Here is a 17,950-nt window from a genome sequence, read left to right as displayed (position 1 = left end):
CCGGATGCAATCAAGAAAATTAGTTTTCCGTTGTTATTGAAGTTATTCATTATAAGGTAGGCTATGCGAGCATAACTATTAATTTGTGTCTTTCTAAGAAATTGTGGGGTAGGGCTAGGTTGGTATGTATCTGATGTATGGAAACAAATCTGAAGTGTAGTTGCATCTACACTGCTAAATAAATAGTGTCAACTTTGGCGCCTTAGCTGCTTTCCACAACACTTCATGGAAGAGGCTGATTCGATGCTTCACAGGTAACCGAATGACACGAGTAACACGTACCTGAACATAAAAATGTTTTCAGTTTTACTGCGATACCTGCCCTGCGTTTCTTACTCAATCTCGTCTTCTCTCTCCTCCGTAGTACCAAGACGTGACCATCCGCAGAGACACAGGGCTTATCCAAGATCATGTGATTACACTGACTAAATGACCTAAAGAAATTCTCCTCTGTTCTTGCATCATAATAATCTAATCTTTCCTGTCGACAAATCACCACAAGATTTGGTCTTAAGTCTTCTAAAGCCCTCAGATAGCCTACTGCAGTCTGCTGTGACACGAATTCAATTATATGTAACGTTTGCACCATAACTTAAAGTCAACTACACCTGCATCAGAATGGGATCATACTGTTAATTTTTTAAGAAATTAAGAAAAAATATTTTGTATTCTAATCAAAGGTTTTTTCATTAGGCAACCGATCCATTCGTATACATATGAATAAAGTCACTCAGTAATCAATGACTTGGATGCAGCAGCAATTAAAACAAAAACAACCTCTGGATTCTGAGTTGTGTGCCATTTATATAGACGCAGATAACAGTGGAGAAAATAACAGGAAGTGGCCATAGTCAAATACCCATAAAGGAATAGAATGACCCCTGAGATCCAGGTAGTGGTGCATGCTACCCAAAGCTGGCTGCGGTCGTCCTGGCACGTCCAGGTGCCTTTTGCCTGGCTGGAAGCCTGCGTGGAGTGGCTGCAGGAAGAGGCAGGAGAAGCAGCTCGGCTTTCACAGCAGCAAATCAACCAACAGGTAGGCAGGATGACTGACTGTCTAACTGTTCACCCTAAATACTGTACAAAACTATAGCAATCGTTTGTTAGATTTTCACTGTCATCAAATTACGTTATTTGGAACTTTTGGTGGGGTGATAACGTGGTCGTATGGAGGGAGAAATAGTTTCTCCTGTCTCTGTTCCAAGATGGTCTCTCTAGCATTGGCTGATAATGTGCTCCTTGATCTTTCTGGCCGTCCAAGGGCTCTAGGGGGTAGACCTTTGACCCCTTCCCAGCTTATGTTGTGACTGGTTTTAGGCTTTATTCAGGATTTGCTGCTTTTTTCAGTTTTAAATCATTTTAAAAGGGAAATCTAAGATTATAGGACTGTTAAGTCTGACCAAATAAGACATTTTCTGTTGGGCATTACGTACTTAAAATATTTTTTTAATAGACTAAACTAGATTACTTTTAAATACAATAAACAGATTAGTTAATAATTCGAATAAGCATTGGTAACTTGCAACCATACAGCAGCTGGTGTCGTGGACGGTGTATCAAAGGCATATTGACACCTGTAGAACTTCCCCATCAAATGTCGGCAGCGCAGCTAACCTGAGGAAGATGGTGACTGCTCAAACTAACCCTGACTGACTGACTACACATGCCCACTACATTATACACATATTCATCATGTGGCTCTCATATTTGACTTTACTGACACAAAAAACAATCACCAAAAGATATGTAAGTCATAATCAGACATGATGGACCACCATAAGCAAAGCAAGCATTCACCACTCCACTTACCTCTTTTGGAGTTATTTGAGTCTCTAGGAGGACTAACAAATATTTAAATAAATACTTGGTCCTCCTTTCTTTAATGGAAATTAAATTCCAGTATCATTGCACGTCAAACAGGTATAAGAACTTCAGAGCATGATTTAAGTAGCATTTTTCTTCTTCTTTCTTCTCAAGTTGGCTAACCAAGAAACCTCGAACCTACAGTATACGTGCACACTGTCAGACCCAGTAAACAAATATTGTACAACCCTACACAAATATGCAGAGCACAGAAAGCACCAATCATTGGAGCAGAGGAACAATAAAATCGCACAACTGACGTCTACTACTGTCCACTGAGAACATGATGATTAAGCTATGGTCGGTAATGATTGGCAAAAGTGGACGATGGTGGAGTGAAAGGACACCCCTGGTCCTACAAATATGTATTTCTGTTGCCACAAGCAGACAGCAAGCCGATTTTTCTTTTTTGTGTAAACAGCAGGAAACCACCCTGTCTAGTGTCAGCTGTAGCAGCTGGTGGTGGCGTCATGTTGGGTATGTTTTCCTGCATTTCCGCATCATTCCTGCGCCACAGTGTACCTAGATGTTGTTGCCGAACAGCTAGATGTTGTTGCCGAACAGCTGTGTCCACGGCCAAAACCTTGTCTTTTTTATCAAAACATGTTTGAGGGGGATACTGTTTCATTTCTCAAGACTCAAGTCACGTATCCTCTCCTGACGGTTCCAGGAACATGACTGTGATATGGGTTCATTCAAGTTGCCCAAAATGTCACTAGACCTCTACCCATGGATGCACATCAAAACTGTCAGCTCTCTGTTGGATATTTTCTATGAAGAAGAACATTTAGATCTGACCCAAGAACTAAGAGTCGCTAATGTTCATCATTTTGAAGTTACTTTTTAGTGTATCATAATCTGATGGCCATTATTGTCATGGACATGAATGTAACCCTAATTATTTTTCATGTCACACAGTGAAGTGTGGAAATCCAGTCAATGAACTGATAATACAGAGTAGTGTCAATAAATAGGTATCAGAGAAGGAAATAAAATAAAAAAATAGAAAGAATTGCTTGCACCCTAAAACCTCATGTGCCTCACTGCATTGAATTATTGAATTCTAGGCGCTGGACCAGTGGCTGTTGACGGACTTGAGGGACCTGGACCACCCTGTTCTCCCTGAAAGGCTTGCTCAGGCCCAGAAGACTGAACTCAGCGGCACGTTCTGTGTCCAGGTACAGGCTTGTTGATTGTGTTTATTACATTACATTTCATCCCATGTTTATTATAGGATTTTTTTGTCCGGGGACAATGCCCATTGATCAGACCATTTAATTAAAAAAACACTGACGCCTCTACTAGTCTCTAGGTTTGTAAACTTGTTTGCGGATCACACTGCTCCATCCACGCAGCATCTGAGGGAGTCCTGGGAAAGGGAAATAGGAGTAGGAATTTCAGAAGAGTCTTCGCAGCATACACTCTTGCTCGATCAACTCCAAGGCACCAATTAATTCAATATAAGGTTGAACACCTCCACTATTCGCGTGTCAAATTACACTCATTCTATCCCTCCTCCTCACACCTTTGCATTAGGTGATGGAACCCTGGCTCATATGTTTTGGTTCTGTCCCAGACCGCACAATTTCTGGTCAAGCGTGTTTCGTTGTTATTCAGATGTCTATGAAACCTGTTGAGTAGAGTACGCCATGTTTTTTTTTTTGTCTTTTGTTTGTGTGTTCACTTTTACAGTTGTGTGTTTGTGTTCTTAAAAAAAAAATCTAAAAATAAAGCATTTAAAAAAAACTGACGAGTCTGAATAACACTCATGAGGACTATACACCTAAAGCAGAGCACAGAGGAGAATTAGTGAATGAAAGACAAATGTCACATGTAAAAACAACGCACATAAAAGTAACAATTGTAATTCACATCAAGAAAAGACGTTATCCAAATGTTCCTTTTGCGTTTGCTTAAAGACAATGCTCTTATTGTAGTTTGTGTGGGTTCTTTTATGCAATTCAGATTATATTCCAATGAACCAAGGATACACAAAATAGATACACAAAATCACACAGTGAGCTGTTGTAGCAAAAATAAGATTGCTGTATTGTGTAATTCAAGGAAAAAGATGATTGGAGTATTCAGTCAGAGGCAGGATTATAACAAAGCACCACTGGACTTCAGTTTTCCTTTGAGATGGAAAATGGAAAACCCAGCTGGAAACCTTGAGACGGAGCAATTCAGTGTTAGTTGGTTCCAAATGTACAATGAAAACAGACACGTGATGCATGTTCAACCCCACGAATAAGACCAGCAATTCAAGAAATTGAAAAGTACAGAACTGTCTATATTTTAGGAAATACTGTAATATGACTGTAGTGTCAAACATTTTGCTTGGTATTTTAATATGCAGCGAAAGGGAAACGCTATAAAAAGGTCCCATTCTCTTTTTTAGGTTGACTCATTAATGGACATCAGTCAGCCTGCGTATGGTCAGCTTCAGAAGTGGAGGGGCACCGACTGTGCCAACGAGGAAGTGTCTGCTGTCACACAGGCCACTCAAAGGCCCTGGGAAGCCAGAACAACCCGTATGCTACTATTGCAGGTCAGGGATAGTCATACAAATAACGTACTAGATATGAAAGAAATGTCCCACAAATTCACATGCTGTGCTTCTGAAATGAACGCCCCATTGCACAGAGGTATAATTCATCAACATAATAAGTGATTATGAAAACAACAATCAAATAATGAGTAATTACCTTAAATTAGTGTGTTTTTAAATCAACGCCCACACGCAATAAATCATGGTAAATGTATCAAACACTTCGAGACATTTTTCTTACCATGTATTCTTTCATAGAAAACATCAGTCAAATACTTTGTACCTGAGCTATATTATTGTTTTGTTGATAATAACGTTTTTTTTTTTATCACAGCAGGTAGCCTGTAAGCCTCGACAATTATGTCACTGCACTTTTTTTTGCATCATACATGAAACTGGTCTGAACTTAAGTCTATTTGACATCATAAATACAGTATTAAACTGTTTGTCAGCATGTACAATTACACTCAATCAACCGTCCAAATCTAATCTACGACCAGGCTTCATCTTTGTGTGTCTGTTTGGTTCGGTAGAATAAGGAAGACTTAGGTTGCTTCTCTTCCTAACTGAATCACAGTGGACAGGTACAATCACTGAGAGCATATGAAAGAGTAAATTGCCGACATATAAGGTGCCGACTGTAATTTTCACCTTAAGTATTACACTTGTCACGGCTCTATGGTTTCTCAAGAATAGGACTGGTGTTGCTTAGAGACCTTGTAATGGCTTTTCTTTTTCTTTTTTTTATCGTTTCGTCTCAAACCATGTTGAGCAATTCATAGGATGCAAAGACCCATGGCTGTTAAAAATATGCATCCAAATGCAGATATGTTCAGATAAGCTTTGACTTGCTTTGCATTTTGAAAGGTCCATGCCTGGTCGCATATATATTTTGAAATAATACAATTAATTTCCAAAATCTCTCTGGCTATGTTTTAACCACAGGTAAAAATGCATAGGACGGTTTCCATGTAATTTTCTCTTTTCTACTTTTAGATTTCCTAAAACACAGTTAGGCCACTTATAATGTTAAAGTTACTTTTGTGATATTTTTGAGAATGCAAATCTGTAATAGTTTCATGATCATTCATCTGTTCCTGGTCAAATATGTCGTCTCTGTTGTGCAGGTGACAGATGGAGTCCAGAGCCTGGAGGCTATGGAGTATCAGTCTATCCCCGCACTCAGCTCAGCTCTCAGGTGCACTGTGGTGTTTTTTTGCTGTTACCGACATAAAAAAATAACCACCAAGTGTATTTTTTTCCCCGCCCAATTTATGCCTAGTTTTAAAACAAAGAATAAGCTAATTTCATGGAGGGAAACAAAGGGGCTGCTTTTACTTGTACATAGTTTTGTCAAACATTTTAAATAATAAAACAATTACTGCTATGTGTTTCACAATTTCAAAAGTAAACCATAGATTTTTTGAAGCTTTTGTAACACATGGGATAATTGACTCCTGTGACCTTCAGGCCTGGTGTGAAACTTCAGCTGCAGGGGCGGATGGTGTGCAGACTCGGGGTGCTTTTGTTGGGGCCGTCCAACATCAAAGTCCTGGGTGGAGAGGTGGAGGACCTGGTGGACAGGAATAACCAGGTGAACTATTGGTTCCTGTTGTCTTTCAAGAGCAGATCAAAACCAATCCATGTTTTAAAATGTGTATTTTTTGAAGATTATCCTACCCCTTATGATAAGTGTTTCTGGTATGTTAACACATCATTTAGAGTAAACCTACGTATTATTTCCCAAAACATACAAAATACACAGAATATACTGTATATACAGTCAAGCCCGAACTTATTTGAAGAAGATAAGACGATGTACAAGAGGCAACACTGTGGAAAAAAAAATTTTTCAGCTTTTATTTACATTTGAACAAAAAGTGGCATGTCCAAAAGTATTCATACCCTTCTCAATAATCAATAGAAAAAACCTTTATTGTCTATGACAGCAATCAAACACTTCCTATAATTGCTGACCAGCTTTTTGTATGTCTCCACTAGTATTTTTGCCCATTCTTCTTTAGCAATGAGCTCGAACTCTTTCAGTTTGGAGGGTCTCGCTGCCATCACCCTGATCTTTAGCTCCCTTTCACAGTGGCCCAGCCAGAAAAATACCAGTGGAGACTGCAAAAAGCTGGCCAGTAATTATAGGAAGTGTTTGATTGCTGTAATAGCCAATAAGGGTTTTTTTATTGAGAAAGGTATGAATAATTTTGGACATGCCACTTTTTGTACAAATGTAAATAAAAGCTGAAAGATATTGTTTTCCACAATGGTGCCTCTTGTACATCGTCTTATTATCTTCTGGGAGAAGCCTGTGTCATTTCCAATTAAGAAAAAACTTGCTGGTTGAATAAAAGTAACTTTAAGTCAAAATTTGGGTTCCTGAAGCAAACATAAACACATAACCCCAACTGGTTTTATACAGAAGTGTTTACCATAGGATAAGTCTATCATTATATCCAGTGGTTAATCGTATACCACTTTGACAGGGCAAGGTGCTGTGTCGGATGCTGGGACTTCCTGAAGAGCAGCAGCAGGAAGATGGGGAGGTCCCACCAGCACCACAACCAGGTATAGTCATGGTAACTTGTGTATCTTTAGAAATTTGTATAAACAATGCAAATAGCGGCCTTGAAGTGCTTGCTTTATTTATATTTTTCTTTGATTGACATGACTTACAACTCAATAACATTTCTTAAATCATTTTAAAATAAAAAATATTCATGATGTGTTATTTTGTTCTGTAGGTAACCAGGAAGTGGATGACCTGGAGCTGGATGATGCAGAGTTGTTGGCCAGTCTGGAACAGGAGGAAGTGGAGAGGGTTCCGGTTGTGCCAGTTGGAGACAGTGGCTACGCGACGCTCAGTGAGCCTTCAACTCAATTCTCCAGAAGCTCCTCTATCAGGAGCCTTGCTTCAGCAGCCTCATCCAGGTGGGTGTTTAACAATGCTATGTCTTGACAATTTAATGCTGGAATTACTCCAGCAGGGCATCTATACCTTTGCATTTTTTCTTTGCAAATGTAGAACATATTCTACATAATTTGATCCATTTGATTTGAAGGATTATGAAATAAAATACAAAAAAAGCTGTCAAGTTATTGTATATCTACAAACTTCTTTAATCAAAATTATATGATCAGATACTTTCCGGTAACAGATCTAAGTCATATCTGACATGACTATTTTGTCCCCTTGTTTCTGGAGCCTTAGAGGTTTTTCATTTTCCAAGAAGATGCCTACCTTACAGAAAATGTTCTCACATGTAAAACCATATCTCAGTTTTGGCTCATTCAATGACAGGCCAACACTGTTCAAACAAATTGCTAGCCATATTTTGCTAACATTATTGGCTGCTCTCTTTGCAGAAGGGAGGCCTCTGCCCTCTCTCGCAGAAGTGGTCTGACCCAGAGCAACACAGGTGTTTCAGACCAAGAACATCGCCCCGGTAACGATCAAGCCGACTCTGACTGGTTTGAGGTTTTACCTTCTGATCAGTTGATTCGAGATCACAACATGGCGGACGACGACTTTCCCGATGAGGACTTTGATGATCTCCCCCTGGAGGAGTTGGACAGTGTTGTTCTTCAAGCAAATACAACTGTAACTGAACAGTCTAATAGCAGTCACAGAAGCTCAGCAGACCACGACAGAGGAGCAGCCAAACCCCAAACGGCTCAGCATCAGCAGGACACTTTGATTGGCTCGGGGTCACTGCCTGGTCCTAGCAACTCCAGATCCACCACAATGAAACGAGACTATCGGGGGTGTATCAGAGAGAGAGCTACAGGGAGGATAGAGACATCACATGAATTACAATTTGTTACTAATAATGACAAGAGTGATTTCATGGACGAAGATGTGGACTGCCTTATCATAAATGAGGCAGAAGCTTACAAAGAAGTGCCAACTGTGGGGCAGACTGGAGGACCTAGTAGTACTAGAGACAAAACAGAAAGCTCGGTCCCCAGTCTCACTCTGACCTCTCCACCTTTCACATATCTGTGCCTGTTAGAGGAGCTAACGTCCGGACCACACCGGCACGCCACCACAGAGATCCGCGTCAAAGCTTTCATCGTTACTCTCTTGGGGAAACTGAGCACCGTCAACGGCCTTTGGGGTGTGTGCGCCACCATATCTGACGGGACGGGCTACCTGGATGTGGAGCTGTCCAACGAGGTTCTGACGGGCCTGCTGGGCTTCTCTGTGGCGGAGAAGGTGGCACTGAAACGCGACCCGGCCCGGAGAGCGGAGCTGGACGGTGGCATGAGGAGATGCCAAGAAGAGCTGGTGGACATGTGCTGTGTCATGACCATCGTGCTCCAACCAGAGGGCAGGAAAGCTGTGGTGACCAAGGCAGAGCCCGTCAATGAGACAGTACTGCAGGAGCTGGAGCAGAGGAGAAAATAAAACACAGTAAAAGGTTCAGGGGGAAGTGGTAGACTATGATGATGAGAATATTACAGGCAGTGCAGAAGCATATCGACCTTAAGCAGATCTGGAAAAATTGCCAGCAGAACTGAGGCAAATGTACCATTGCACATCAGTGTTGTCGTCAACCTTTCCCCCGTATTTTATGGTATTTTTTTTAGGATTGGTAATGAACCTGCCCTTCTGCTTCAGATTTGGAGAGCAGAATGTGTGATCTGCACCGTTGATCATCAGCAAGCAGTGTGTTGCAGTCCATCCCATCTGCTATATATGTGAATGTGTTTTTTGTCTTTGGTGGATTTCATTCATCCATTTTAAAGAGCTTCTGTTTTTATTCTGCTTGCGCCCCCAGACACTCTCCAGCAAATTAAACTGACTAAAAGTGTATCGGTGCTGTATCAATTAATTATTGGTTATCAACATCTTGGTTCAAACAATCTAACATTTAAAAAATAGAAGAGTGGAGCATGTGAGACGAGAGAGGGCGAACCGCGGGAGAAAAAGAGTTCATGTTCATGATTGTTCTAATGAATTGCCAGCCTTTGCATTCATTCAGGACATCCATTACGTCTGACTGAGAAGTGATTGAGTATCCAAGGGCAGCGCAGGTCTTTAATAAACTCCCCCAGAGGAGAATTAGAGGAAAGGAAGATAAAGGAGAGGCCATGAGCGTCGGTTACTTCTCTTCATTATCGAGCCTCATCTACGTTTTTGTCTTTGATGAATTAATATACCTCGAATGTAATTCTTTGTATTTACCTTTTTTTTTATAGAAATAAAATTGTTCTGAAGCTTTTCTAATTTCCTTTCACACTCTTTGACTAATAAAACACGTGATCTCGAGAATCTCGCTGCTAATTTTACCTTTCCATCGCTCCTCTATCCATCTCTAGATGAGTTGAATAACCAGACAATTCATTTCATTTGCCGTGAAAATGTTTTGTTAAATACACCTTTGGTAGATACATTGTTGGTGCACACATAATATTTATTAAAAGTAGCCCTGCAGTATTACTTCATCTCGCAACTGTAGAGGGGTTAGACGTCTCTCTTTAGGATGAAACATTTAAACAATTTGTGGTACAAATTATTTTGTGTCTAGTCCGCCTTCATACGGTATAATTAGGTGGCCGTTGCTCACATATCAATGGCTTCAATGTGACAATGGACATAAAACACAGGCTACTAAAGCAACCCACGGTGAGTGTATGTTAGTACATATGCGTGCTTGTCTTTCTGTGTCTCCGTGTGCTTATGCATGAGGGCACATGCATACAATGTTGTCTTTTATAACACAGTGTGCACCTCCATTCAGGTAGCTTGTCTCTGATCATTAAGGGCTAATCAGGTTGAACATCTAAATCAGGGCCCTGCTATGCATGTTGATAGCCTGTTATGTGCTAATGAGGCTGGATAGGTTGGAGGGGTGGGGGAAGAGGAGGAGAGAAGCAACCCATCGGGAGATACAAGTGGAATAAATATTGGGCGACAAGAGGGGAGTGCTGTCTCAGTGGTATAGAGGAAATGCTGCAGTCAACCCTCGTTATATACAGTACACACTGAATGTATTTCACTGGTAATTAGGATGGCAGGTGGTCATATGGCGAGTGGCTGAGTATAATTAGGACAAAATAAATTCCATAAATAGCCTATGTGTTTTGTTTTACCTCGTGGTCAGCTGGGATATATTTACTCAGGTTAAAATGAAGACAATAATCAGAAAGTCCACATTTGAGTGAACTCGTGATAAAAAAACATTGCTTGGTACAAATTGTGTTTTAAAGGTCAAAAACAGCTGCTAGTTGTCTACGGTGGCCCGGGGTTGATTTTACATTTAAAACGTATGAGCAGAGAAAAGATCATTTAATTTATATGGAACTACCAGCAGTACACTGCCCAGCCAAAAAGAAGTCCCCATTTGGATTTCACTAAGTAAATAGGCACTGCAGTCAAAAACTGCATTGATTAATATGTTTCAGTTGGCAACAAGTTATTTAACCCTCACTGATGCAGTGAATAGCTTCCTATTTCAAACAACCATGTCAGAAGCTATGGTTTTGGGAAAGACGTAACTCTGTTTCAGAGGGGTGAAATGATTGGCCTGTATAAAACAAAGAAAACTACTTGGGAGAAGATGAAACTACTTAAATTGTGTTAAGATCTGTCCAACGCATTATTAAAACCTGGAAAACCTTGTGGTGAGAAAGTGAGATCATAAGGCTGTAATAATCAACAAAGAGTATTTAATAATCAAGCAAAGAGTATTTAATCAAACAACAGAGGCTTCATGTTCTTGCATCCAGTAAGAACATGGAGGTCCATCCGACCCAGCACTTTCTGAGAAGAATGGCCAGGAACAGTTCAGGGCTCAGGTCTCTTATCCTGGCAACAACAATGGCTTCAGTTCACCATAACAACAATGCAATGCTCTCAATTGGCCAGTCATGTGAGGGGGGGACGGTGGGGGGGGGGGGGGGGGGAAGTTTGAAGATACAGCAGGGGGAGTTCTGGGGCCGTATTCACAAAACATGTTATCTTAGCGCTAAGAGTACGCCTAAGGAGCACTAAAAGTTCTTAGTAAGGAGTAATTTCTTAAAACCTATTGACAAAGCTGATAAGATCAACTTTTACTAAGGAATGGGAGGGACTCCTAAGCTAAGAATAGAGGGCGGTGTTGACCCTGTTGCTATGGATGATGTCATGTTCATACCTTCTATGCCCACAGTGATTGGCTGAGAGGGAATGAGAGCTAAGAGTGAGTTTATGATAGAAACACTGTGGGAGATATCCATATCGTGTCGCTGTATTAAAGTGAAGAGTTTTTATATACAATTAATGACAAGTGACACTGATTTAACATGAAACCAAGATACTGCAGGTTTTCCCACACATTCGTTCACAATTAACCTACAATAGCGCCACATAGGTCTATTAATTTAAAATGTTACAATGATTTGAATCGGAAAAAATATCCTCATTGAACAGCTGCACGCCATGCACTCTCACTGTATTTCCCTCAACGGCTGACTATGCCGCAATAGTCAGACAGCGACAAACCAGGAAATTCGCAATTTAGAAACAACAACTGGCGAAATCGTAAAGTGCATGCGGAAGGAAAAAGGCGAGACACGCAACTATACAGTAGCGGACCTGTGGAATGGAGGAGATGGAAGCGCCACATATGGGCCTACTCTAGTAACAAATTAAACCCAAACGTGACACCAACAGTAACTTTCAGTGCATCGTAAACCCAAAGCAACTGCAGGAAAAGGAGCTTAATACATAATTTTTTATATAAATATAATAAATATAAATGTGTCTATACTTTCTAAACATAGCTTTACTAAGATCATTAAACCCTTACAGCTATTAAGGTACCTTTTGTAAAGCTCAGCATTAAATCTCTCCAAAATGCCATCAAATGAGTGTCTGTGATTTACTCTTAGTGACTTAGGAGTCCTCTCGAGGACTCCTAGCTTTTCATAGATTTAGGAGCTAGTTTTAGCGCTAAAATGCTTTGTGAATTACACTTATCTTAAAAAGTTAGGAGTCCTAAAATTAGGAGTGAAACGCCCCTTATTTTTGAGAGTTACTCCTAAATCAGCACGTTAGGACCTACTCTTAGCCTTAAAATGTTTTGTGAATACGGCCCCTGAGCATTAGACAATAGCAATAGAAGAGGTGTGGCCCGTCTGAGTGGTTTGTTGGATACGCATTTGAGGAATCTACATTTCAGTTTACAATTAAACAACATGCAATATATCTCATTACACTTATAAGTCTATACAAGATAAAAACAATGTTTCCCATTGCATTATAAGCATTCCAACATTTGAGTCCAGAGATATATCATATGCAATATCTGCCACCACAACCTGAAGAAATGTTTACAGTTTAAAATATCGACAGTAGAACTCTATGCTTGATAGTGGAAGTAAGAGCATTGTCACATGCACAATGCAAAGAGAACATAAGGGATATGGACTATGCAGATGTGTAGCCTTAAGAAAATCAAGTATCAGTGGGACTTATCATGATAACATGCTTTAATTTGCCAGGGAGCATACATATTGGACTGGAGCAATAGAAAAAGGTCATATGGTCTATTGAGACCAGATTGACCCTGTTCCAGAGTGATGGCTGCATCAGGGTAAAAAGAGAGGTGGACGAAGTGATGCTTCCATCATGCCTAGTGCCTTCTGTACAAGCCTGTGTGGCAGTGTACAATAAGATCTGGGGTTGCTTCAGTTGGTCAGGTCTAGATTCTAAGCAACCTTTTGTGCCAAATAATATAAAGCTTATCAAAATGTGTTATGGCATATATGTGCCGGGCAGTGTATAAAGTAGTTCAAATGAACCCCACCTCAAACATCTGTAACACTAAAATGCTGTTTAAATGTTAGGTAACGAATAATAATAATAATCCAATACACCCTTTTGCATCAAGTGACTGTTATTACTTTATGTGTATTTTATCTATGCTGATAACACTCCTGTACATCAACTTAAGTGAAATTTTCAATGAATGGCTTTAAGCGTAAGTGTGAGTATTTAAACTCTTTAAGTCGTATAAGAAAGTTGGAGGTTACAACATACTAAGTGAATTATATGGTAATTCACACAGGGCCAAGCTCGAAACGCCCACTCACACTAGTGCCGTTGGCCTGTTCCGTGCTGCAGGAAGATTCAGCACGATTTCCCCCCTCCCCCCTCCCCCCCGCAGGCCCGTGCTCACACTGCTTGTGGCCTGGGCACGATTGCACCTTGCCAACGTCACCGTGCGCGTTTAGGATTTGGAGCGTAGGGGCCACTCACACTAGGGCCGCGGCCCCGTGCCAAAGCTCATTAGCATACTAAAGTCTAGAACGTTTGGCTAGTGTGACCACGCCATCCGTATTCCAGCACGGAACAGCCCCTTGGCCACGGCACACCTGGGAGAGGTGTGCCGTGGCCAAAGTACAGATGCTAATGAGATGACACGCGCACAAGCAAGCGCACAGGCGGCGTTCCTGACGTGAATTTATTAAGGATGCATTGTCCGTTAACGTCCGCTGCCTTAGTCGGCACCAGAATTGCCCACCACTTGGACTTGTAGCTATAATGTGTGAGAATTAACGTGTGTGTAAGCCTAGGTGTGGGCTAATAAAAGAGGGAGAGAGCTAATTAGGTCGGCTCAGAAAGCACAGCAAAAAGGTTTTCGTGTTTACTCACGTTCGTCAGATGATTTTTTTTCTTTTTCCTCCCGTCAGCTGTCATAACTGCATTTACGCATGGCGGTGGAGACGCACCCAAAACAACACACCGCAGCCCGGTGATAAGGAAACAGTAGCCTACACTAAGGTTTAACAAGAAACTTTATAAAGACACTTAAAAAAACGATCTCTGCCCATACAAAAAGTTCTGACTTGGATTTGATGGAGCGATCGATGTGTACAAAACCATCCGGATAGCCTACATATGGTCTGATGACGGGCCGTTATATTAATAATAAACAGCGTGCTGCACAAATATGAGACTGTTCACCGCGACCTATTACGTCAAGACTACATTTAAAAAAAAACAATAGCTTAAGGATTCTCGTTGCTCTAATGTGGAAGTGGAATATTTGATGCAAATTTGGCCGGATGAAAATATTCACAAACAGTCGTATAGCCTACAAGTAGACTACGCTTCAAATCCTAAACGTGCACGGTGACGTAGGCAAGGTGCAAGTGTGCCCAGGCCACGAGCAGTGTGAGCACGGGCCTGCGGGGGGAGTGGGGAGGGGGGGGAATCGTGCTGAATCGTGCTGAGCACGGAACAGGCAAACGGCACTAGTGTGAGTGCGCCCGTAGTCTACAAGTAGGCTAGGCTATACGACTGTTTGTGAATATTTTCATCCGGCCAAATTTGCATCATATAGCCTATTCCACTTCCACATTAGAGCAACGAGAAATAGTTTTTTTTTTAAATGTAGCCTTGACGTAATAGGTCGCGGTGGACAGTCTCATATTTGTGCAGCACGCTGTTTATTATTAATATAACGGCCCGTCATCAGACCATACGTACCGTACCGGATGGTTTTATACACATCGATCGCTCCATCAAATCCAAGTCAGAACTTTTTGTATGGGCAGAGATCGTTTTTTTAAGTGTCTTTATAAAGTTTCTTGTTAAACCTTAGTGTAGGCTACTGTTTCCTTATCACCGGGCCGCGGAGTCCCGTTGTGTGTTGTTTTGTGTTCGTCTCCACCGCCATGCGTAAAGGCAGTATGACAGCTGACTGGAGGAAAAAGAAAAAAATCATCTGACGAACGTGAGTAAACACGAAAACCTTTTTGCTTTGCTTTCTGCGCTCACCTATTTAGCTCTCTCCCTCTTTTATTAGCCCACACCTAGGCCTACACACACGTTAATTCTCACACATTTTATGTAGCTACAAGTCCAAGTGGTGGGCAATTCTGGTGCCGACTAGTAAGGCAGCGGGCGTTAAAGGACTATATGCATCCTTAATAAATTCACGTCAGGAACTCCGCCTGTGCGCCTGCTTGTGCGCTTGCTTGTGCGCGTGTCATCTCATTAGCGTCTGTACTTTGACCACGTGGCCAAGGGGCTGTTCCGTGCTGGAATACGGATGGCGTGGTCACACTAGCCAAACGTTCTAGACTTTAGTATGCTAATGAGCTTTGGCACGGGGCCGCGGCCCTAGTGTGAGTGGCCCCAAGTGAAGGACCTGAGTAATTTTTTTTCATTCCTGATATATTTAAACATAGCCTTTTAGTTAAAGGCTGTAAATTGGAACGGAAGTGGGTACAGACAAATATATTGCAGAGAACACACTCATCATCTACAGCAGGTATTCTCGTCTCAGATAACTTTTATGAGGCGTGTGACCTTTATCATTTCCTCCTAAATGTATTACTGTGCATCTGGCGTTCATCGGCTAGACCGCACGGTCTTCTGAGGAAATTACAATTTTGTGAGTCTTTAAAAGTTTATCATGCAGTGGCACATTATAAATGACATATTTCCGAGGCAGCATGAGAAAGTGCTTCACTGCCCCTAAAAGCTTTCCAATTGCAATATTATTTCATCTATATCCACTTCTGTCTCAGTCCCGAGCGGCAGCAGGAGAATAAAAAAAGCCCTTTCCATCCCCTTGTGAGTTTGGATGTACCCTTTCCAAATTGCAGATAGCAGGCGAGTGGAGGAGACTGAGACAGGAGGGACAGAGCGCACACACGAGAGAGAGAGCACTGTACTAATTTCTCTAATGCTCATATACAGCTGCACTGTACCTCTTTGGTCATTACAAATATCAATGTTAAAAGGACAGAAGCCGTTCTAATATCTCTCTAGCAAATGGTTTTTCTTCATGGCAAAAATGTACCTCTTTATGTGTGTGTTTGTGTGTGTGTGTGTGTGTGTGTGTGTGTGTGTGTGTGTGCGCGCGCGCGCGTGCGTGCGCCGGCTAAGGCTTGAGGATGTGAATCATAACAGAAATAGAAAATTAGAATGAGCTTGGACTGTGGAATCAATGAAGTACCTTGCTACTTCCTTTTGGCTCATCTGGATGGATGAAGGGGATGATTATTTTGGTTTGAAAAGGAAGAAAGGACCCATTTTGTGCTCATATGAAAGTTTTCAGATGGTTTCATCAAACTGACGAACGTTTTTAGGGTCACGGGGAGGCTATTGTGTGTTTCAGTCCATCATAATTGTATTGTGTCAATATGAGGCTGCTAATGTTGCCAACACGAACTCCAGACAACTGCCGTCCCACGCACACAAAAACATAACAGATTGGTTCAATTTTGCAAATAGTGCAGAGATGGTTGATTGATCATCAGTGCTGAAATGTATTACTTGGTAAAAGTAGTAATACCATACAAGTCATGACTTCAGGTTTTTGCTTATAAGTACATAAATAGCATAAAAATATTCTTAAAGTATACAGTATATTAAAAAAATGGGAGCAAAATATTAACGTTGCACCTGTACTACTAATTTTTAGCTTAATTGCAAACTATTCTGAAGTTGCACAGCAACATGTAATCAAGCTAAAGAGGAGTACAAATCTCAATATCAGCCTTGCAATATAATAGTATAAAGTAGATTGAAATGAAAATACTCATGTAAAGTACTTCAAAACTGAAAATGAGCACAGTATTTGAGAAAATGTATATCATCCAGCCAGGGTCTATGAGACAAAGTCTATCTTAAGACAATTGTCAGGTGCCAATATGAACAGTGACACAGGTTTTGCTTGCTTTAATAAAGAGCCCTTTCCTGATGTATTTTAATAATTTTTCAGCATGCATTTCCCTTTTTTCGGGTTTCCCTGGATAATGTTTCTTGGTTCAGCAGTAGAGTTTATGGCAACAACAAAAGGGATTTTTTTTCTATAGCAAAAGGACTTATTCATCCAATGTGTCTAACACATGGAGCATAGGCTTAGTGGATTGGATCAGATATAAACTTCTAAAATAAGGGAGTAAGATGAGGCATAAGATATGAAAAGTTCAAAATGATTTTGAAGATGTTATCTTGCAATTAAGGAGAAACAATTAATCTAGTTTTTGACCTCCTGCTGATGACTCAGGTGAATGATGGTTAACTAGACTAAATTGGAAAGCCAATTAAAGCTTGGTGCGGAAACTCTGAAAGAGTGCAGACAAACGATTGACGGGCCCACAATACAGCTGGCCTCTCTCCACATCCCACTCGCATACTACCAATTACAACCATTTGAATAGGGTAAGGATGTACTTGAGAAGCAGAACTTAAAAGAAAGGAAAGCAAAGGTACTGTATAGAGAGATGACTGAGAGCTTTGACAAGGAATATAATGGATCGCTCTCCCCCCGACTTGTCCTTTCTTTCTCCACATAGACGAGGAAGCCTGACAAGCTGGCCATTAGGAAGGTAATTTGACAAGCTGTGCAGAGTGCTTTGTCTACGCCCTTACACCTCTTGAACATCATGAAGCCTTGTTCTGTAGCCCTAGTTAATGTTAAGATAATAAAGGCTGGAAAAGACTACAGACTAAACAGGCAAATGAAAGAAAGTGTATAGAAGCTATGCTCTGCTCAGGGTCAACGTGGCTCTTTGAACTCGCTCTGAATA

General features: G+C 41.0%; 1 protein-coding gene across 1 annotated transcript; it reads left to right on the top strand.

Annotated features, from left to right (window-relative positions):
• The first annotated feature begins 20 nt into the window (after positions 1 to 20).
• On the top strand, positions 21 to 9,578 carry rmi1 (RMI1, RecQ mediated genome instability 1, homolog). The gene is made up of 9 exons (XM_080045077.1): positions 21 to 254; positions 365 to 1,036; positions 2,931 to 3,041; positions 4,262 to 4,411; positions 5,539 to 5,609; positions 5,882 to 6,005; positions 6,904 to 6,985; positions 7,162 to 7,348; positions 7,784 to 9,578. Exons 2-9 carry the CDS (start codon positions 875 to 877, stop codon positions 8,823 to 8,825), a joined length of 1,929 nt encoding a protein of 642 aa, XP_079901203.1. The 5' UTR covers positions 21 to 254; positions 365 to 874; the 3' UTR covers positions 8,826 to 9,578.
• The last annotated feature ends 8,372 nt before the right edge of the window (positions 9,579 to 17,950 follow it).

This window comes from Ammodytes marinus, assembly GCF_949987685.1.
Source record: "Ammodytes marinus genome assembly, chromosome: 2".
In the NCBI taxonomy this organism is placed as follows: Eukaryota; Metazoa; Chordata; class Actinopteri; order Uranoscopiformes; family Ammodytidae; genus Ammodytes; species Ammodytes marinus.
Note: the sequence above shows the minus strand (reverse complement) of the source record. Positions and strands in the feature narration are given on the sequence as shown.

What these genes read in the sequence shown, in the direction of transcription:
- rmi1 (XM_080045077.1), top strand. Translation starts at nt 875, where the DNA reads ATGACCCCTGAGATCCAGGTAGTGGTGCATGCTACCCAAAGCTGGCTG. An exon ending in AGCAGCAAATCAACCAACAG is followed by an intron (nt 1,037 to 2,930) that starts GTAGGCAGGATG and finishes ATTGAATTCTAG; the next exon opens with GCGCTGGACCAGTGGCTGTT. An exon ending in GCACTCAGCTCAGCTCTCAG is followed by an intron (nt 5,610 to 5,881) that starts GTGCACTGTGGT and finishes TGTGACCTTCAG; the next exon opens with GCCTGGTGTGAAACTTCAGC.